This window comes from Dromiciops gliroides, chromosome 2, assembly GCF_019393635.1.
Source record: "Dromiciops gliroides isolate mDroGli1 chromosome 2, mDroGli1.pri, whole genome shotgun sequence".
NCBI classification, from domain to species: domain Eukaryota; kingdom Metazoa; phylum Chordata; class Mammalia; order Microbiotheria; family Microbiotheriidae; genus Dromiciops; species Dromiciops gliroides.
Genome location: NC_057862.1, coordinates 191488536 through 191510913, shown reverse-complemented (window position 1 = coordinate 191510913; position 22378 = coordinate 191488536). Strand labels below are relative to the sequence as shown.

The following is a 22378-nucleotide window of genomic DNA, read 5'->3' as shown; positions in this document are numbered from 1 at the left end:
TGTAGTGTGCCTGCCAACCCCTCCAATAAATCCAGCCTCCAGTTGTTGAAATCTGGCACTTCCCAAATGCCTTGTTAATGAAGCCTTTTTCAGTTTCTCCTAATGAGGTGTGATTTCTGAACTATCACAGCACTTTATATCTCTTAGAATTAGTGTACCTTATATGCCGTCTTGATTTACTTTTTTTTTTGGGGGGGGGCAGGACAATGAGGGTTAAGTAACTTGCCCAGGGTCACACAGCTAGTGTCAAGTGTCTGAGGCCAGATTTGAACTCAGGTCCTCCTGAATCCAGGGACGGTGCCTTATCCACTGCACTACCTAGCTGCTCCCGACATATTTTCTTAAAACTCAATATCAAAAAAACCCCATAACTCAGTATCAGATTATTAAATTGTAAGCATTTTGAAGGCGAGGACTCTATTTTACTAATCCTTGTGGCCAATGGAGAGCCAACCTTCTACATAGTAGATAGTCAAATCTTTGTTGAATTGCATGGGAAGAAAATGCCTGGGGTTTCATCAAAGAGAAAACTGCCCCATCTCCATGTTGAAACCATTGCCTTATGGCCTGTGTCATTAGTTCTCCTTTGCCATTTGGTTTGAGGAAAGGAGGAAAGACGAGTGGAAGGGAGGAAGGAAGGAAGGAAGTGGGGAGGGAGGCAAGGTAAGGAAGGAAGAGCTGAAAAGCATTCATTAAGCCTTGTGCTTATGTGGAATGCTTTTGATCCTCATCTCTGCCTCCTGGTTTCCTTTAAGTCTCATCTAAAATTCTACCTTCTACCAGAAACCTTTCCTCATTCCCCGTTTATTCTTATGCCTTCCCTCTGTTGATTATTTCCTCTTTATTCTGTTTGTTGTTTGTTTCTGTGTAGTTCTTTGCAGATTGTAACTTCCATTAGAGTGTGAGTTTCTCTAGGGCAGAGAACATCTTTTGCCTTAGCATAGTCCCTGGCTCATAGTAAGTGCTTAATAAATGCTTATTGATTGAGCGAATACAGTTACAAAAGAGAGTTAGAAAGCACCGGCCTTGGATTCAGGAGTTCCTGAGTTCAAATCCGGCCTCAGACACTTGACACTTACTAGCTGTGTGACCTTGGGCAAGTCACTTAACCCCCACTGCCCCGCAAAAACAAACAAACAAACAAAAGAGAGTTAGTCCCTGACCTCAAGGTGCCCATTTTTGAATTTGGAGAAAGTACAGATGTAGAGGAACAGTGACCAGGGAAGGGAGTTTTGGCTTGGCGAGTCGCAGGGTAGGCGACATGCCTGTTCCAGAAGCAATGGGAGTTTGATTTGATTACCGTTCCCAGAGGAAGTAGGCAGGTGATGAGACATACTACAGGGGTGTACAACTGTATGGGGTGTGATTCGTGGACTGGGCTCAGGTTGGATACATATTGTGGGACATGAGTTGGCACTTAGCCCCAGGGCAGGAGTTTCAAAGCTGAATTGATCAACTCCTACAGGCATTGGTGAGCACGATTTCTAGAGGTCTGGTCCCAAAGGTGTTGGTCTGAGTAGGACAGAGGGGGCAAGATGAACTGGGCAGGCAGCTGGATGGGATGGGATGGGAGAGGAAGCAGATTCTTATTGCTGATGGAGGTGAGAAGGAAGTATAGAGGCAAAGTCCATACCCTGCCTTTCTGTTGTTTGTCTGAATCCTAGAGGTAACAGTGGAGCTTATAATAATGGAGAGAGGTGCCCCTCAGAGACTTAACTTATTTGTATCCCCAAGGCTTAGCACAATGCCTCAGCATATATATATATATTTGGTAGGTGCTGAATAGGGTTTTGTTTTGTTTTGTTTTGTTTGTTTTTTGGGTGGGGCAGTGAGGGTTAAGTGACTTGCTCAAGGTCACACAGCTAGTAAGTGCCAAGTGTCTGAGGACAGATTTGAACTCAGGTCCTCCTGAGTCCAGGGCCAGTGCTTTATCCACTGCACCATGGTGATGTGGGTTGGAATTTGGGGTCAAATTGATAGTGAGTCGTCCCAAAAGAATTACAAGACTCAGTGACTCAGTTTCCCAAGTTTTATTGCAGTACTGTGAGTGATCACAGGGAGAGAACCAGAATAGTGGAAAGGTATCTCTCAAATAAGGAAAGGAAAGACAGTTATATTTATAGTATGGATAAAATGATTATCAGTCTCATTATAATAATCTCCACCTTGGGGAGGTACAGGGGAGGGCCTTTCCTACTCATTGTAATATTCTCCACCTAGGAGTGTTACAAGGGAGGGCTTATCCTAATTTGGAGTTCCTGGGGTCCTAAGCCAACCTCCTGAGGCAGATACCTTTTTCAGTGGAAGTGTGTTTTGGGGGTTTACGCGTCATAAGGTGAATCTGGGGACAAATTTGGCCTTTTCTGCACATCTCTCTGATTCCCATGGCAAGTTTCAAAATATAATCATTTTTCATTAGAATTTCTATAGGTTGTCTTTTTCCTTTATTGTTATTTTGACCTGACCTGTTCTGGTCTGTTATGGATGTTGATCACTATGGGTATGAGAACCTAACATATGTTATCCATTAACTGGGATCTGACTCCCTTTTGGAGCTAATATCTGTACTAGGGTTTGGGTCTTATATTTTTCTATTAGCCCTTTTTTGTCTCCTACATCAATGGTAGGTGCTTAATAAATGGTTTATTGTATTGTCTTTATTGTATTTTATCTTTGTGCAGATCTATTTAATGCAGTCTTAATGTCTCACTTGAGCTTCTCTCAAACTCCACACATCCAAAACAGAACTTGTTCTTTCCCCTTAAATGGGGTTTTCCTGGTTAATTTCCTTATGTCTGTTGAGGGCACCTCATTAAAAGTCTTGCCAATTCTATCTCTGCAGCTTCTCTAGCATCTGTTCCCTTTTGTTTACTCTCATGGCTGCCCCCACCCACTTTAGGCCCTCTTCACCTCTCTCTCACCTGGTCTATTTACTCATCTCCAAACTGATCTCCCTGCTTCAGGCTTGCCCCTTTTCCCAGCCTTCTTCCATATAGCTTCTGAAGTGAGATTCCTAAAGCCCAGGTTGAGCCTGTTCTTTGCTGAGGGGCAGCTAGGTGGCACAGTGGATAGAGCACTGGATTTAGGAGGACCTGAGTTCAAATCCGGCCTCAGGCATTTAATACTTGCTGGCTGTGTGACCCTGGGCAAGTCACTTAACCCCAATTGCCTCACCAAAAAAAAAAAAAAAAGTTCTTTACTGGCTGGCTCCATCCCTCCCTTGCAGGTTTATTACATAGTACTTCCCCTCATATATTCTGTATTCTGATCAAAATGGTTTATTTGCAGCTGATTCTCCTCCTAAATGTTTGGTCTCCCACTTCCATGCCTTTCCAGCCATCCATGTCTGGAATATACCCCTTCCTCTCCTTTGCCTCTTAGCATCCCTACATTCCTCTGAACCACAACTCAAGGGCCATTTCCTGCAGGAGGCCAGCTACTAGACCCCCACGTCCTGTTATTTTGTACATACTTTTAATTTCCTCATATGTTATATGTTGTTTCCTGATAAAGAATGTAAGCTCTTTAAAGGTCAAGGATGACTTCATTCCTGTCTTTGTGTCCTCAGTGCCTAACACAGTGCAGCCACTTAATAAGTGCTTCTTGGTTGACATGTATATCTCCCCTTGGAGTCCCAACATGGATGACACTCTTTCAGGATAGCTATATGGTAGACCTAGCTAGATAGATACTAGATAGAGTACTTGGTCTGGAGTCTGGGAGCCCTGAGTCAAAATGTGGCCTCCGATACTTATTGGTTGTGTGACCCTGGGCAAGTCACTTAATCTCTGTCTGTCTCTTTCCTCATCTGCAAAATAGGGATAATAATAGCATCCACCTCCCAAAGTACTTAGTGTAGTTCCTGGCACATAATAGGTGGTATATAAATGTTGGCTGATGATGCTGATTACCACCACTACCACCATGGGGGATGGGGAAGAAGCACAGGAAGTTTGGATCTTTTTTCCCCCCTTAATAGTATTTTGTTTTGGTTTGGTTTGGTTTTTTGCAGGGCAGTGGGAGTTAAGTGACTTGCCCAGGGTCACACAGCTAGTAAGTGTCAAAGGTCTGAGGCCAGATTTGAATTCAGGTCCTCCTGAATCCAGGGCCGGTGCTTTATCCACTGCACCACCTAGCAGCCCCCCCCCCATAGTATTTTTATTTTTTCCAATTATATGTAAAGATAGTTTTCTACATTCATTTTATAAGATTTTGAATTCAAAATTTTTTTCTCTCTCCTTCCTTTCCCCCCTCCCTAAAACATTAAGCAATCTGATATAGGTTATACATGTATAATCATGTTAAATAAATTTCCACATTAGTCATATTGTGAAAGAAGAAACAGCACAATTGGGGCAACTAGGTGGCACGGTGGATAGAGCATCGACCCTGGAGTCAGGAAGACCTGAGTTCAAATCCGGCCTCAAACACATGACACTTACTAGCTGTGTGACCCTGGGCAAGTCACTTAACCCCAACTGCCTCACCAAAAAAAACCCCAAGAAACCCAACATAACCCCCCCCCAAAAGAAGAAACAGAACAAAAAGGAAAACCATAAGAAAGAAAAAAACAAAAAACACATAAAAAGTGAAATTAGTATGCTTCAATCAGCTTTCAGGCTTCATAGTTCTTTCTCTGGATGTGGAGAGCATTTTCTATCATGAGTCTTTTGGAACTATCTTGGATCATTGTATTACTGAGAAGAGCTAATTCTGTCACAGTTTATCATCACACAGTGTTGCTGTTACTGTGTACGGTGTTCTCCTAGTTCTGCTCTTCACTTAGCATCAGTTCGTGTCTTTCTTTCTTTCTGAGGCAGTTGGGGTTAGTTGACTTGCCCAGGGTCACACAGCTAGTAAGTGTAAAGTATCTGAGTCCAGATTTGAACTCAGGTCCTCCTGACTCCAGGGCAAGTGCTCTATCCACTGTGCCACTTAGCTGCCCCTCATGTAAGTCTTTCTAGGTTTTTCTGAAAGAGGAGGTTTGGATCTTGATGCAGAAGAAGAAGCAATGTCAGGAGAAAACCAAATTACCCAACCTCACCTTACTGAGTCTGAATTTTCTCATTAGTAAACTGGGGTAGAAATTGAATAGAATCCATCTGGAGTGTCTGGGCACTGGGAAAACCTCCTAGATCCAACATCATTGGGGACACCCTTCTCTTTTCTGTTCCCTTCACCCTATCTCCTTCCTGGATTGTTTAGAACCCATGGAAGATGTCTGACTCTTTATGTGGTTCTTCTGGTGAAATGGAGAATAGCCAGATCTTGCTGTCTTCTCAGCCAATGTCTCCTAAGGCCTTATCATCTGCTCTGCCTCTACACCCTCAGACCCCCAGCTTTGTCATCTGAACTACAAATGAAACCTAAAACCCCTGGACCTTACCATTTGCCTTGCAGCTGCACCTTTAAGATTTCTAGGCCTTGCCATCCATACTGCAGTCTAATTTTCTTATGTGTGTTACCTCTTCCAATTAGAAGATGAGTTCCTTGAGAGCAGAGGCTGTCTCATTTTTTGTGTGTGCTTGTTGTCCAGTCCTTTCAGTCATATCATGACCCCTTTTGCTGTTTTCTTGCCAGAGATACTGGAGTGGTTTGCCTTTTCCTTTTCCAGCTCATTTTTACAGATGAGGAACCGAGGCAAACAGAGTAAAGTGACTTGCCCAGGGCCAAACAGCTAGTAAGTGTCTGAGGTCAGATTTGAATTCAGGAAGATGAGCCTAGCATTCTATCCACTGCATCACCTAGCTGCCCCTATGGTGCTTAATAAATACTTTTTTCATTCTTTCATTCGTTCATTTGTATGTAAATTGCTTTGTAAACCATAAATGACTACATACACATCTGTTGTTTTTATTCATGTAATATATTTGGGGGAAGGGGCGGGGCAATGAAGGTTTAGAGACTTGCCCAGGGTCACACAGCTAGTAAGTATGAAGTGTCTGAGGTCAAATTTGAACTCAGGTCCTCCTGAATCCAGGTTTGGTGCTTTATCCACTACACCACCTGGCTGCCCCCAGATTATTAGTTTAAAAAAAAAGGGGGGGTTTGCTTTTTTTTCCAGAATTAGGGATTGGGGTGAAGGGCAGCTCAGGGTTCAGTGGGTTAAGGTTTGGGGTGGAAATGTTACTGGATCAATCCTGGGGAACCAAAGCTTTTTTTGAACCCCTCATGGTTTTTTGGGCACCATCTTTCCCTGTGCTCTCTCTAGTTTTCACTTAGGTTTTCTGTTGTAATTGTACCTCATTTATCCTCTTTGATTTTTGTTTTGTTTTGTTTTTGACTCTTGAAAGTGACATATCTTGTCCTTTAAAATGTTCTCTGTACTTATTTCTCGCTTGCTATCCTTTTCCCTCCATGGGTTTCTCAGGCTTACATCAATAGGTCCCACTTCCAGTCCTTTTTTTTGCGCAGGGCAATGAGGGTTAAGTGACTTGCCCAGGGTCACACAGCTAGTTAAGTGTCAAGTGTCTGAGGCTGGATTTGAACTCAGGTCCTCCTGAATCCAAGGCCAGTGCTTTATCCACTGTGCCACCTAGCTGCCCCCAAAAAGTTGCACTTCCAGTCCTTTTTGCACCTCTCCTCCACCCCAAAAGTGGCCGGGGCTTTTGAAATGTAGAGGCTAGGACTGATAACTCTCCAGGGGCTTTTCATTTTATAACCTAGTGTTTATGCCAGCGTCCCAGGAAGCTTTTTCCTGGAAGAAGTGCTGTAGTAATACTTTATAGTTGTACAGCATTTTATAGTTTTTCAAAGTACTCTGAAGCACATTTTATTATTTTATCCTTACCACATGAGGGCAGGGACGGTCGTCCTAATTTAAAGATAAGAAAACTGAGACTCCAGAGTCTTGAGCATAGCTGTGGCCGGTTAGCGGTAGAGAGCCAGGCCTGGGATTCAGACCTTCTGCTTTCTGAAACATAAGCAGAAAACTTGCTTACAGAAATTCTCTGCCTTCTCATCCATCTTTCAGATTAATCTTTTAATTCAAGGAGATCATAGATTTGGAATTGAAAATAGAGTGTAAGCTCTTTAAGGGCAGGGACTCATTCATGTTTGTTTCCCTAGTGTCCAAACCTGTCCAAGTCCTTGATGCTCAGTAGACGATTAATATGCTGGTTGATGGGTTGACCTCAGAGGCTCTCTAGTCTAATCCCCTTCATATTTCACAGATGAAGAAAAACCCAAGGCATGGATCTGATCACGCCCTCCCTCTTGCTCAGAAATCTTCAGCAGTTTCCTGTTACCTACTTTGTAAAGTTCAGATTTGTCTGCCCAGATTTCAAGGCCTTCTTCAATGTGACATCACCTTGATCTCATGTTTTTCTTGTCCATGTGCTCAACATTCCAGCCAAACTGGACCATTCCCTGCCCCCTGAACATACACATGCTGCCTTTTACTGCCCTGGGCTTCCTTCAGGCTGTACCCCATGCTTGGCATGCCCCCCCTCTCTTCAGCTTTTGAATTCCTGCCTATCCTTTAAAGCTGCAACTCAAATGTCATCTCCTCCATGAAGCTTTCCTTGATCTTCCTGGTTGTTAATGACTTTTCCCTTCAGACTCCCCCATAGCAAGCACTTTGTTTTGTAACTTTTTAATATAGTAGGCTGTATAATAAGGTGAATTATAATTAATTATAATCGTTGATGTCTCAGCCCCTACTACGATACTGAGCCCCTTGAGGAATAAATAAAAAGGCATAAAACTTTGCACACAGTAGGTACTTAAGTTCTTGTGTCATCTGCTCTAGTTCGGTGCTCTTTCTATAATTCCCTGTTGTCTCTCACTAAACAGAAGTATAACCTTGCTACATGCCCCTGCATCCACAAAGATATTCTGCTTTTTTATGCTTGCTCTGTATTCAGACAAGGTACTAATCAACACACTTCATTTTTTTTTTTTTTTGCTGGGCAGTTGGGGTTAAGTGACTTGCCCAGGATCACACAGCTAGTAAGTGTTAGCTTCATTTTTTTATAATAGATTTTTTATAGATAGCTTTTGTTTTTTGTCTCCAAAATTTCCTTCCAGGGAGCTATCACAAAGAATTGAAAAATCTGACATATTCAATATTCCACACTTGTGAACTCTTCCTTCTGCAAAGAAAGGAAGGGAAGGAAATAAGCATTTATATAGTGCTTGCTAGGTATCAGGCTCTGTGTTAAGTTCTCTCTGGCTGTCTCTGTCTCTCTCAGCAATCTCAGCAAATATTATCTGTCTCATCTGAGCCCAAGAATTGGGTAGGGTGGGAGAGGAAGATTATAGATAGATAGATAGATAGATAGATAGGTAGAGATATATACACGTACATATATATAAATTTATTCCATTTATATGTTATATAAATTTGTTATATATATTTTAAAATGTGGAATATGAAGCTACTTTTCTAAACTCTTATCTGTACCTGTTGAGAAGCATCATGGCAGAGCAGATAGAGTCAATCTTGGCATCAGGAATTAGGTTTGAGTCCTGCCTCTGACACATACTAACTGTGCAATGTAGGCAAATCATTTCACCTTGCCAATGCCCTTCCTGTAAGAAGTAAAACATAGGTTGAAGAGGCAGTACCAATCTGCATTGGTGGAAGGAGCATCCCCATTGGAAGCTAAACATTCTGGTGAAATCAGAGAGCCAGTTCAGAGCCCAGGAGCCAGGTTCTTATAGTTTTCCCTTCTCGCTGTATCCCAACGTGAACTATAAACCTGTAAGGCTTCACCCCTAAACTTAAGGGTTTTGACTGCTCCCTGGGGAGGTAGCTCAGAGGAGACACTACAGAATCATTGTCATTATTAATTCTAGCTCCTCCTGTGGCAGCCTTTCTAGATATTATTTTTAGTCTTTACATATGTATTTGTTTTCCCTATGAGAATATACGTGTGAAAGGATCCTTTCATTCTCTTTTATTTATTTATTTTTAAAGTGAGGCAATTGGAGTTAAGTGACTTGCCCAAGGTCACACGGCTAGTAAATGTCAAGTGTCCGAGGCCAGATTTGAACTCAGGTTCTCCTGACTCCAGGATTGGTGCTCTATCCACTGTGCTACCTAGCTGCCCCCTTTCATTCTATATAGTTATATATACCCTTGCCTTACATAGCGGTTGGCCCGTAATAGTAGGCTAGCTTCAAGGATTGGGCCAATACTTAGATATACTAATATTTATTGAGTGTGGATTTTGTTTCAGCTAAGGAAAATACCTGGAGAACAGATCCCTATCTTAACATTTGTATTTCTGGTGAGTGGACTTTTCCTAATAGCCAACATTTCTTTTTTTTTTTTTAGTGAGGCAATGGGGGTTAAGTGACTTGCCCAGGGTCACACAGCTAGTAAGTGTTAAGTGTCTGAGACCAGATTTGAACTCAGGTACTCCTGACTTCAGGGCCAGTGCTCTATCCACTGCTCCACGTAGCTGCCCCAATAGCCAACATTCTTGAGCAATGAAAAGACATCTGGGGGTTTCCCTGTGTTCAGTTTTTTGTTTTTTTTTTAAAGAGTTGGTTACTTTTATATTACCTTAAAATTTACAAATTAGTTTTCTCACAACAACCTGTTGGAGAAATAGTATGAGTATTATTAGCTTTCATTTATTTATCTATTTACTTATTTATTCAAGCATCTGTTTATGTATTCATTCATTTATTTGTTCGCACACTCATTTATTTATTTATCCACCCATCTATTTGTTTGTTTGTTTGTTTATTGATCGATCGATTGATTGTCAGGGCAATGAGAGTTAAGTGACTTGCCCAGGGTCACACAGCTTGTAGGTGTCAAGTGTCTGAGGCCAAATTTGAACTCAGGTCCTTCTGAATCCAGGGCTGGTGCTTTATCCACTGTGCTACCTAACTGCCCCCTATTAGACTTTATTTTACAGATGAGGAAACTGGACACATCCTATGCCAGAGAAATCAATCTTATTTCCTTTTTTCAATGGAATTGTTAAACTGATAGATGAGGGAAATACTATAGATACTGTTTTGCCTAGATTTTTTTTTAATGTTTCGATCTGTAATCAGACGCCATCAGTTCTTTCTCTGGAGATGGATCGCATTTTTCATAAGTCCTTCTGAGTTGTCTTGGATCTTTACATTGCTGAGCATAGCCAAGTCATTCTCAGCTGATCATCTTACAATATTGCTGTTATTTTGTATACATCCCCAGTCTTCAGTTTTGCAGAGGTCTGGGCTTCTGAATCTCTGTAGCTTATCCCCTGTCCATGATGTCAGGTGTCAATCTTGATTTCTTCTTCTGAACAATTAGGGGTTGAGATGCTCTCTGCCTTCCCCAGGCTTAAGGGGGGAAAAAATCAACACCTGAAAGGCACAGAGAGTCATGATTACTAACTCTTCCCATTTCTCGAAACCCTGTGACTACAGGTTGCTAATAGTTTTTTTCCTTGTGCTGATTCATCAGGGCATGGTTCATCTATTACCTGTCATAAAAGGAGGGCAGGCCCCATGTGTATTTTCCTTATCTGCTCCCAATCTGTCTCGTCTTTTATAGCTGCAACTACTTATTTGCACTACTTACTTACTGTCACCAGATTTTATGGCATGGGAAACCAGCTGCCTACCCCTAAGGGATAACCTTGTCTTTTTTAGAACACCTTTCCCTGTTTTGCCTGCCTTAATGATGGCTATTTTATATATTTTTGAAACCCTTGGCACTTTGTTTTTGGGGGAGAGTCAGCCTTTTGCTCCATGTAGGAGGTAAAATTGAAAACAAGGGAACCATCAAAGGCATTACTGTACGCCTGGGGCCAAAACCAAGATGGCGCCCAGAAAACCCTGCTCCTGGCCCCGCCCTCCTCTCAGTAGCTAAGGCTTCCTCAGCCTCCAGGTTCTAATAGAACCAGTGGTAAGTCTTGTTGGGCCTTCTGAGCGTGCCAGGGAGGGGCTGGGTGTCTGCTCAGATCCGTAATCCTCCCCATTATGACTGTCTGTAGAGGGATGGAGCCAAATGTTGAACTTAGCACCCCTTGTGACTCACAGGACATCCTGTTTCAGGCTTTTTCTCCTCTGGATTTAGAGGTGAAGGAGAGTTTTGAGATCATCTAGTCTAATGCCCGTAGAATGCAGATGGGGAAACTGAGACTAGGAAATTCAAGTGATTTGCTCCGGGTCACGTTAGCAGAGGCATTTTCTGAACCCATCTCCTCTGAATGCACGTACAGCAGCAAAGGATGACTTTGGTCCCAGGCCTGCCCCAGACACTTCCCAGCAGTGTGTATCACTCCAGGCAGGTCACTCAACCTCTGATCTCACGTTCCTCATTGGAATATTCCTATAGTGATAACATTTGTCATACCTACTTCACCAGGCTCTAGTGAGGATCTAGTGAAATAAGGAATGTCCAGAACACTAGAGATGTCTGCTTAAGCCACATCATCACACAGACCACCAGGTTGTAACCAGGAAAAACGAATAGTAGGAAAGGGCACTTAGAAAAGAGGACTAAGCTCTTGAAGGGCAGGGATATATTTTTTTTTATGTTGGCAGAGCACTTTATTATTGCATTTGATCCTCACAACAGCCCTGGGAGGTAGGTGCTATTATTATCCCCATTTTATACATGAAGAAATGGAGGCAAACAGGTTAAGTGACTTGCCCAGGATCTCAGAGTCAGTAAGTGTCTGAGGCCTAATTTGAACCCAGGTCTTCCTGACCCCAGTTGCCCCTCACAAAAACTACTTCAGTACCCAGAACACTCTAATAAAGTATGTTCAGTAAATACATGTTAGGAAAAAAAAGAATGTTTGCACTTGGCAGCTTTTAGCTTATTAAGCTCCTCTCCTACTATGTTCCAGGTACTGGGCATACCCTTAAAGAATTTACTTTCTAGGGGCTGCTAGGTGGTGCAGTAGATACAGCACTGGTCCTGGATTCAAGAGGATCTGAGTTCAAATCCGACCTCAGACACTTGACACTTACTAGCTGTGTGACCTTGGGCAAGTCACTTAACCCTCATTGTCATGCCAAAAAAGAAAAAAGTAAAAAAAAGAATTTACCTTCTATAGGATAATTAGGTGGTGATTAGGTGAGCTAGTGGAGGTAGAAAGACTACAGTTTAAATCCATGTCATGAGGATATGATAACATACTTTGCAAATCTTAAAATACTGTATAAATGTTAGATATGATTATTTATAGATATGTACATGTATATATGCACATGTATAATAAACCTATACACGTGTACATATATGTACATGTATACATATATGTATGCATGTGTGTGTGTGTATAAATTAAATACATCATTTTTGCGGGGGAGAGGAGGAGGCAGTCCTAACTGTTGAAGGTGTTCATCAGGGAAGGCTTCATGTAAGAGGTGATGCTTCAGCTGAGCTTTGAAGAAAACTAGGACATCTAAGAAGCTAAAGTAAGGCGGGAGGGTGGGAATTCCAGATACGGGAAAACCAACTGAGGATGGAGATGTGATGTCTGAAGAACCACTAGAAGGCCTCTGTCAGGCATCCTCTTCTTTGGGGTGAGACTTTTTTTAGGTTCCTTTGAAGATAGCTGGGTTCATAGGCTTGGAAAGAAGAGTTGGGGCTTACTGCCTAGAACCTGGACCCAGTTCTTTGTTGTTGTTGTTGTTGTCATTGAGAAAGTCTCTGGTGATGCAAGGGGCAAAGGAAAAGAAAGGCCTGAGAATTTCAGGGTCACCTCTGCCCAGAAGATGTGAACAGATCTCCCCACTATTAAGAAAAATTCCTAGCCTTTTGCATTTTAATATGGCCATTTTTCTCCTATTTGGATGGCTGTTAAGGTCGAATGCCAGAAATTTAGGGGCTTGGCTGCCAGTTTTTAAGTTCTTAGACTTGGATGTTGCTGTCCGCCCTCATTTTTAGGTTCTTTCCTCTTTTGATGTGCTCCAGAAAGTCCTTAATCATAACTAATAGGAAGGATTGTCAAGAATGTCGCTGGTAGAGCAGGCTATTGAAATGCTAATGGGGAGTAGGAGTCTTGATTATGAACTATACCAGACCCGGGCAGCCTCTCAAAGGCCTCTGCTTAATGAAGGGCATTGTGGAGAGTTATGTTTACCGGATCAGAAATACTCATTTAGAGCAGCAGTCTCAGTGGGAGGCCGGCTAAAGCTGGGCATCCAGTTTGCCACACAAAGCACCAAACCCCAGGCCACCTGGCCAGAAGCATGGCCTGACCTTGGGAAGCCAGAACCACTGCACAGCCCTCCACCAGGGCGAGTGCAGCGGCTGATTATGGTCATACCCTGCTATGTAGGGCAAACAAGCACCCATGTGCCTGAAGCCCTGTCCTTTAGTACCCTCGGCTGAGGTCCAGTCAGGAATGTTCTAGCACAGGGGTGCGGGGAGAGGCGGTTTCCATTTTGTTGGAGGTTTTTGGGGCCCTGCCAGGACTCTTGGATCAGAATGCAAGCCGTCGATTGATATCGCTTGGGGCTGGGACAGACCAGAGCAAACCCCTTGACCCTTTTCACCTGAAAACTTATGATCACATATCAAATCCCCCTCTAACTCATCAACATCCATCTTCATGTTAGATTTCTGAGAACAATTCTCAGCTCTGAATTCTGGAGGAACAGAGAGCTCCCCGTCTAGAGCCTAACCCCAAGCTGCCCCCAGGTCTGGCTCTGACCTCTTCCTTGTCACTGCTGCTAGTGACTTCCCCTGACATTGCCTTACATCCACTCTGTGGTATCTTGTTATTTATTTATAGTTATTTGCATATTATTCACACACCCCCCTCATCCTCTTAGAATGTAAGTTGAGGATGGGGACTGTATCCTCAGTCCTTAGGATAGGACAGTATTAAAGGCTTAATAAATGACCTGCTGAATGACTGGCACTGAGTTGCTTGGAAGGCCTCTCACTCTAGAGGACTGAGGTGGGCTTGGGTTTTGTAAGACAAAAAGTACTTTGTGAAAAATCTAGGTCCGAGCCCCTCCTTAGGCAAATTTTTGTGATGTCAAGCCCACTGGCTTTAAGGGATGGAACCAGGAAGTGCCCCCCACTTTTTTTAAGGTAGAAAAGAATTTGAAAAAATATCTACTGTATAGGTTAATTCCAAAGAAGACCAAAGTGAATGAGCATCTGGGGCAAAATAAAAGTAGTCCATATTTATTTATTTATTTTTAATTTTGTTTTGTTTTGTTTTTTAGTGAGGCAGTTGGGGTTAAGTGACTTGCCCAGGGTCACACAGCTAGTAAGTGTTAAGTGTCTGAGGCCGGATTTGAACTCAGGTACTCTTGACTCCAGGGCCGGTGCTCTATCCACTGCGCCACCTTGCTGCCCCTAGTAGTCCATATTTATATAACACAAGGTCCTAGTGACATAGGTAGTAGAAATATATAAATGTATGTATGTATATATATTTGGGGAGGGGCAATGAGGGTTAAGTGACTTGCCCAGGGTCACACAGCTAGTAAGTGTCAAGTGTCTGAGGACAGATTTGAACTAAAGGTCCTCTTGAATCCAGGGCCGGTGCTTTATCCACTGTGCTACTTAGCTGCCCCAGTAGTAGAAATATTTAGCAGATGGAGAAAGTGACAGTAATATAGCGGGTCAGCGGTAAAGTCAGGACTTGAACTTGGGTCTTCTGACTCCAATTATAGTGTGGCTTTTTCCTCATTACACCCCACTGCCTTTCAGTTGGAGAGATGTAAGATCAATGGGTTTAGCTGCTTTCCTTTAGACCAGTGAATGTCTAAAGCATCTGATATGGGACAAAGAGAAACTTGGACTTCCCCCAGTACTCCAGTCAAGAGTTGCATCACATTAGCATTTAAGAGTGAGGGATAGGGGCAGCTAGGTGGCGCAGTGGTTAGAGCACCAGCCCTGGACTCAGGAGTACCTGAGTTCAAATCCGGCCTCAGACACTTGACACTTACTAGCTGTGTGACCCTGGGCAAGTCACTTAATCCCAATTGCCTCACCTAAAAAAAAAAAAAAAAGAGTGAGGGATAACAAACAGATGGGCAAGCCTGCATGTGGCACTGGCATCCTTGAGCTATGAGACCCTCCAGGAAGTCTTCCAGAGTACAGAGAAGACCCTCTGGAGGATTTATAGGTCATGGGTAAGAATCACAGAGGATGGGACCTGGCCAGCTGGATTATAGTCTCAGTAATTGGAGGAAGCACGAGTACTAATGAGATCAGATATCCAGCAAAGGGCAAAGCATAGGCAGCTATGAAATTATTCTTTATATCTCACCCTGACCTTTCCTTCACTAGGTATTTTCAGCTTCATACTCCGGGCTTCATTTTAGGCCTTTTCAAAAAGCTCCTCTTCTAGCTCTTAATCCACTTTCTATTTCAGCCACTCTTTGTCTACATTATTGATCTGACTACAGGATCTCACTCCCTAATTCTGTCTTGTATGTGTAATCTACTTTTTTTTTTGGCAGGACAATGAGGGTTAAGTAACTTGCCCACGGTCACACAGCTAGTAAGTATCAAGTGTCTGAGGCTGGATTTGAACTCAGGTCCTCCTGAATCCAGGGCTGGTGCTCTATCCACTGTACCACCTAACTGCCCCCAAATCTGACTTGTACGGAACTTGAGTATAGCCTGTAATTGTACCTCTTGGTACACTAGCCTCCCCAGTAGTAGTAGCCAGAGTGGAGACATCTTTCCCACTCTCCTTCTAAATGTTAGAAGAGCAGCGCCAGCCATCCTCAGTGCTGGAAAAGAAAGGCACATCCCTCCCTTTTGTCGTTAGAGGGATCATACTATAAATCTGAGCATCTCTTCCTCTGCATAATTCCTTCATGCTATTCCCATTGCCGAATATTTGTCTGAGGGCTGAGACCTGGGGGAGTCCTGCTCTCATAAGAATTCATCACTCAGCTTCAGAGCCTGAGCTTCTCACTTGTAAATAAATGAGACTAGGGCTGTTGCTCACAGCTGTAGCACTGTCACTGAAGCTCATATTCTCAAGGGTGGAACTCCATCTTCCAAATCTGGGCCTTTGCAATGACCTTCTCTCATGCTTGCAATGTGCACCCTTCTTATCTAAAGATTTATAGTCTTGCCTACTATGTGACAAATGCTGAGGATAGAAAGAAAGGCAAAAGACAGTCCCTGCCCTCTGGGGTTTCTGACTTAAGCATGCACCCTTCTTAAATGGAGGATCTGGGAGGTCTCTCTCCTAGGTCCACCATCAGCAGCTGGAGTGGGTTTGGGAGGGGTCCTGAGCAGATGTGAGTTTGAGAATTGATGTGATCTTGCAGGAAGGCGAGTTTCTGGAGATAATGATTAAGTCCAGAGCAGTCGGGTGGGAAATCTCTCTCTTCCTTCAAGACCCGGTACAAGAGCCGTATTCCACATGAAGCCTTGCCTGACTGCCCCCTGAACTGCTAAAACCCTTCCTCCCTTTATATACTTTGTATTCTCTTTATAGGCACACACACATATATACACATACACGCATACACATGGACATACATGTTGTCTGCCTCTCTAGAAGGTAAGTTCCTTGAAAGTAGAGATCATTTTGTCCTTTTTATTTGTATTTGACAGTGCCTGATACATGGTAGTTGCCTAATTGGTCTTTTGTCCTTTGTTCTGCAAGAGGACCGTGGCAGCAGGAAGGGGATGTCCTGATGAATTGGATTTAAGTGAGGGAGGGCTGCGCAGCCATCTGGGTCCAGTGGCAACATACAGATCAGGACAACTGGAGATGGTCTGGATGCAGTGGGAGACCTTGGCCTTTTGAAGCTAAGGTCTTTCCCAGCTCTTAGTTTGTCTGAGCGAAAGCCCATTCAGTGATTAAGGCTAGGTAAGAAAGAAAACCCCAAATGGGGTCATAAAGAGTCTGATGGGACTGGAACAATTGAACAATACCACAGAAAGATGTTTGATTGAGTGAATGGATTTCCCATGCACTTCCTTGCCTCCTCCCCTTACCCCCCAGCTGGGTTTCTGGTTTTATGATCGAGGCATTTGTCTTAGGAATGGAGCTGGGGATGTGGGGGACAGCACAAGTGAGAGTGATCTGTTTGTTTTAGGTTTATTCTCAGTCCCTGAAAAGCCCAGCTTCCCATGTGTTTCCATTCTAAATTTCACTACTCTTTTGGATTTTCTTTAACTTTTATCTTACAATTTTTGTATCCTAGAAGCTTATTTATTTGTTTTCTAGAAAATAAACATCAGGCTTATCTCAACTAGGTTGGTGGGTTTTGGGGGTTTTGAGTTTGTTTTTTAAAATTTTGATTATATTACATTTTTTTCATTTTGCAGGGCAATGAGAGTTAAGTGACTTGCCCAGGGTCATACAGCTAGTAAGTGTCAAGTGTCTGAGGCTGGATTTGAACTCAGGTCTTCTTGAATCCAGAGTTGGCACGACCTAGCTGCCCCAGTGGGGTTTTTTAAAAAAATGAATTTTGTATAGCTAATTTGCACACACATTCCCTACCACTGCATGTACCCTCCTTAAAGGGATCTCATTTTGGGGAGGATAACCTATATTATAGTTGGACTCCTCAGCATTCCTTCATCCTGAATTTATTCATTCAATGCCTATTTTCCTGAATTAATGTTTTCTCCAGTAGCATAGCTATTTCCTCTTACCACCTCTTTCCTTCCTACAGTATTTAAAACTAATTAAAATTCCTGTTGCCAAAACCAACTTTTCCATTTTATTTTGATTGTAGCATTAGATTTGGTGTTAGGAGATGGAAAGAGAGGTTACAAGATCCAGATGGGAAAAGAGGGAAAGATGATTTTGAGGGACAGTGAGAAAAAAATGTTTGAGCACATTTGAGAGACTTTGACCCATTAATGCAGTATCTTGGAGTATTCTTGGGCACCCTAGGAAAATGTTTCATGTTGTGGGACCTGCAGAAGGATTAATATAGGGATGAATATGGGGCTGTTTTAGGGACGGAGGAAGGAGGATGTTTCAGTGTGGGAGGAGAGAAAGAAGGGGGCAGGGAGGAGGTATTTGGGGAGTGGGGCAATGACGGTTAAGTGACTTGCCCAGGGTCACACAGCTAGTAAATGTCAAGTGTTTGAGGTCGGATTTGAACTCAGGTCCTCCTGAATTCAGGGCCAGTGCTTTATCCACTGCCACCTAGCTGCCCCTGAAGGAGGAGGTATTTTGAAGTTGAACAAAGTATAGATTAAGGATAAAAGAGAGTCATTGTGGACTAGAGGCTTGCCAAGAAGCGTGTCTAGGCCTAGGTGATAAATCACCTCTCAGAAATCTCTCCCTTCTGGAGGGTGGGACCAATCAGTCTGTTATGTGGCAATAAGCATCAGAAGGCCCTCAATCCTTTTGAGGGCTGATTTCCTAAGGATCTAGCTAGCAGGAAAGACGACTAATGAAGCAACCTCTTTGGAATGAGGCAGGAACCCTGAGTGTGGACTCCCTTTAAAAAATTATTGGTTTATTTTATTTTTATATCATTAATTTCCAACTATATCCCTCTCCTCTCCCATACCCAGAGAGCCATCCCCTGTCACAAAGAATAAAAAAGATGAAAAAAAGTTTTGAAAAACTAACCAATACATTAAGCAAGTCTGACAGTATGACCAGTATTCCCTCCCTATAGCCCTCCACCTCTACCTGCACAGAAGAGCGGGAGGTGTTTTCTTGTCTCTTCAGGACCCAGTTGGTCATCCTTCTAATTATACAGCTTTGGGTTAAGGGGTTGGGTTTTTGTTAGTTTGTTCTTTCCATTTCTGATTCATAGGAACCCTTTCTAAACACACATTTCCTTGTGTGTTCCACCTTTCTCTGAAATGGCTCTCTAAATAAGAGTTGTTACTTAGTATTATCGTTCCTGGAGGGGCATAAAGATAAATGTGCCTACAGTTCATCAGATGCCACGGACATTTGGTTTTCTGGTCACATAGCTTGCTGTTCATTGTGACCCAGCAGATGGCGCCAGAACCCCAATGCTCCCTCTGCAATGTCCTTTTCACCTCCTTTTATACAAATGAGTTGTTTATGTAGAATTCTACCCTAGTCCTGTGGAGGAGAGCCCCTTCTTTCCTGGGGCTGTCCATCTGCCTCTGCTCTGACTGTTTCATGTGAAATGCACTGGCACTCCACAAAATGCCCATTCATTCTCCTGGAAGGCCACTCTACCTAGCTGACCCCCTAGAAAGTTTTTGCTCCTCACTGAAACATTTTGAGGGCCTGAGGTCCCATTTTCCCTGGAGGTTGTGGAATAACTAGAAGAGGAACCAAGGCCAAGGAGTCGGGGGCCAGCTGCTAACATTTTGTGTTTTCTTGGTATAAAGCAAAGCTTCTTAACCTGTGGGTCTATTTTATGGGTAACTGAAAGTGGGGGGTTGGGAAAATTTGGCAACAATAAGAGGTTATGTATCCCTGTTTTATACACCTTTATATCCGGGGTTGAGTTAAAATTTCTCCGGAGACAAGGGGTCACCAGCAAAAAAAAAAGTTGAAGAAGCACTGGTCTAAAGCACCTGTGAAATTAGCATATAAAAGAGAAGCTTGTTTAGTGGGGGTCTTGAGCGGTGAGACTCTTCTGTGTTTTGATTATGTGACTCTAGGGAGGCTTTTCTGGTCTGTAGCCCTGGCTGAACCAAAGTCAGCTTTCTCTGTAGGGTTTGCCTTCTTGACTTGAGGTTTCTGTTGTGGCTATGAGGTGATGCTCTTTGTACAGGAACCAGAATCTTCTTTTTTGGCTGGCGGGAGATTCCTCAAGTTTGTCTCCACAAACCTTAGCGGAACCATAAGTTTCTCATGACACTCGGGAGCATAAGCTAGCTCTGTGGACCAGTAACTGTCTTCTGGCTCTTTCAGGTGAAGAAGGCGTACCGACAAAAGGCCCTCACCTGCCATCCAGACAAAAATCCAGATAATCCCCAAGCAGGTGAGAATGTCCTGGCAGAAGGGAAGGGGACAACTGCCTTCAGCCACTTGGAGACTGGGGAGTTTAGAACAAGGATACCACATATATGCATAGGCCCACATTTAGCATTTATGTAGTATTGTACCTTTGGTATCTCATACATAGTCTAACTACCTCCTCCTTTGGAACTGTCTTAGGAATCCACACCTTTCCCATGCTAGGAACTTCTGATTATTCCCCCACATATTTCTTCAATCTCCGGTCAGGTATCAGCCAGTCAACACATTTTTATTTTGTAAGTGCCCAAGGGGCAGCTAGGTGGCATAGTGGATAAAGCACCAGCCCTGGATTCAGGAGGACCTGAGTTCAAATCTGGCCTCAGACACTTGACACTTACTAGCTGTGTGACCCTGGGCAAGTCACTTAACCCCCATTGCCCCACAAAAAGAAAAAAAATCAAGTTCAGTAAGTGCCCAGACACTGTATTAGGCACTGGAGAGCTAAGTACAGAGTACTAGCAAGGAGCCAGTGGGGGAGACAAGACATATGTAAATATGTGAAGTTTAAATATAAAGTTAATAAATACAAATATATACAAAGTTAAATACAAGATGGTTTGGGAGGGAGGGCACTGGTGTTTGGGGGAATCAGGAAAGGCTTCTTGCCTTAGATGGTCCTCAAGCTTCTCTTAAAGGAAGCAGAGGTAGGGAGGAAGTCCATTCCAGACACAGAGATGGCGGATGAAGAGTTTTATGTGAGGAAAAGAGAGAAGGCCGGTCCAGCTGCACTGAAGAGTTAGGAAAGGGTGGTGATGTCAAATGGGGTGGCAAGATTGTTCAGTGAGGGCACATAGGGCTGTTTAAGCAGCCCATGACAGAGGCCCTATGACCCTATCGAAGAGGAGCTTATATTTATTCCTAGAGACAATAGGAAGCCACTGATAAAACCTACACGTGATCAAGTAAGGAAAGGAAAAGGTCAGATCTATCTATATCTAGATCTATATATAGATTTTTTTTTTGGTGAGGCAATTGGGGTTAAGTGACTTGCCCAGGGTCACACAGCTAGTAAGTGTTAAGTGTCTGAGACTGGATTTAAACTCAGGTCCTCCTGAATCCAGGGCCAGTGCTCTATCCACTGTACCACCTTGCTGCCCCCAGATCTATATTTTAAGGAAAATTATTATTCAAAGCATGTGAGATAGACTACAGTGGTAAGACAATTGAGAGAAAGAGACAGATGGACAGACAGACATACCAACCAGTTGGGAGGCCATTGCCATAGTCCAGGCAAGAGCTGATGAGAAACTGAGCTAAGGTATTAGTCTTGTGAATTAAAGAGATGGCATGGAATTCGAAAGGTTGGGTGGTAGAAGCGGTAAGACTTGGCAATTGGTTGGAGATGTGGATAAGGGAGAGTGAGGAGTGTAGGATAATACTGAAATTAGCAACCTGGGAGACTGCAGAAGGAGAAGGATGCTTTCAGTGGGTAGAAGGAAGATTGAAAGAGGAATGAGTTTGGGGGGGGAAAAGTTAAGCTTTGGACACATTGAATTAAAGATGTTACTTTGACATCTTGTTCCCTGGGCATTTGTTGATATGGGCCTGAAGCTCCAGGGAGAGACTGGCACTGTGCATAAAGATCTGTGACTCATCTCAATAGAGATGATAGTTAAATCCATGGACACTGCAAAAGAATGTGATGGAAAGAGAGAAGAGGGAAAATAAGTGAGTGCACATGTAGGACAGAACTATGGCACCAATGAAGGAGGCCCAGGAGTGCTCCAGCAAATGGGAGGAGAACAAGCAGAGGGTGCTTGTGTCACACTCAAAACAATATCATTTACAGTCCCAAAATATTTTATCTTGAATAGCAAATCTCTATTCTCATGGGGTTGCAACGAACAAAAAAGTTTGCTAGGAGACACACACATGTAAGAGGTTTGACATAGCATATTTCACTCCCCCCCCCCTTCTTCTGGAGTTAAAACTTATCCTGGTGTAAATTACTTCTACAAAATAAGCAACCTTTTAATATAAATAGAAGACTCCAGGAAGAGGGAGAGGGCGGTCAGCAGCATCAGGTGCAGCAGATGGATTGAGAAAGGGTAGGCCTGAGAAAAGACCCTCTGACTTGGCAATTAGGAGATAATTGGTAACTGTGGAGGAAGCAGCTTCAGCTGAGTCAGGAGCCACATTGCCAAGGCTTGAGGAGTGAGGCAGAGGCAGTGAGAGTAAATGGTGGTTTACAGGGCATTTGGTTGGGAAAGGGAGGAGAGTGATGATAGCTTGAGAGGAAGGCAGGCAAGGTGCAGTGAAGGTGTTTAAAGAGAGGGTAGTGTGTGTCCAGGTTGGGCCAGGCCCAGCCCCGGCCATGTGATACTGGCACATCTGTGGTGTGATGGAGGACACCATCACCAAATTTAACTTCAGTTTCTCTCTCTCTTTTTTTTTATTCCCATGCCCAGCTGAGCTCTTCCACCAGCTTTCCCAGGCCTTGGAGGTTCTGACAGATGCTGCAGCCCGGGTAAGGACTCTCCTCCTCTTATAAGCTATTCTCACTGTCAGGGACT

At 43.3% G+C, this 22378-nt stretch overlaps 1 protein-coding gene across 1 annotated transcript in view; it reads left to right on the top strand.

Annotated features, from left to right (window-relative positions):
• The window catches only part of DNAJC17 (DnaJ heat shock protein family (Hsp40) member C17), a 36769-nt gene that overhangs the window by 1671 nt on the left and 12720 nt on the right, over positions 1 to 22378 (top strand). Inside the window, exons 2-3 of the mRNA XM_043984982.1 lie at positions 19758 to 19827; positions 22274 to 22332. Coding sequence (XP_043840917.1) covers positions 19758 to 19827; positions 22274 to 22332 — 129 coding nt within the window. The remainder of the gene's footprint in view (positions 1 to 19757; positions 19828 to 22273; positions 22333 to 22378) is intronic.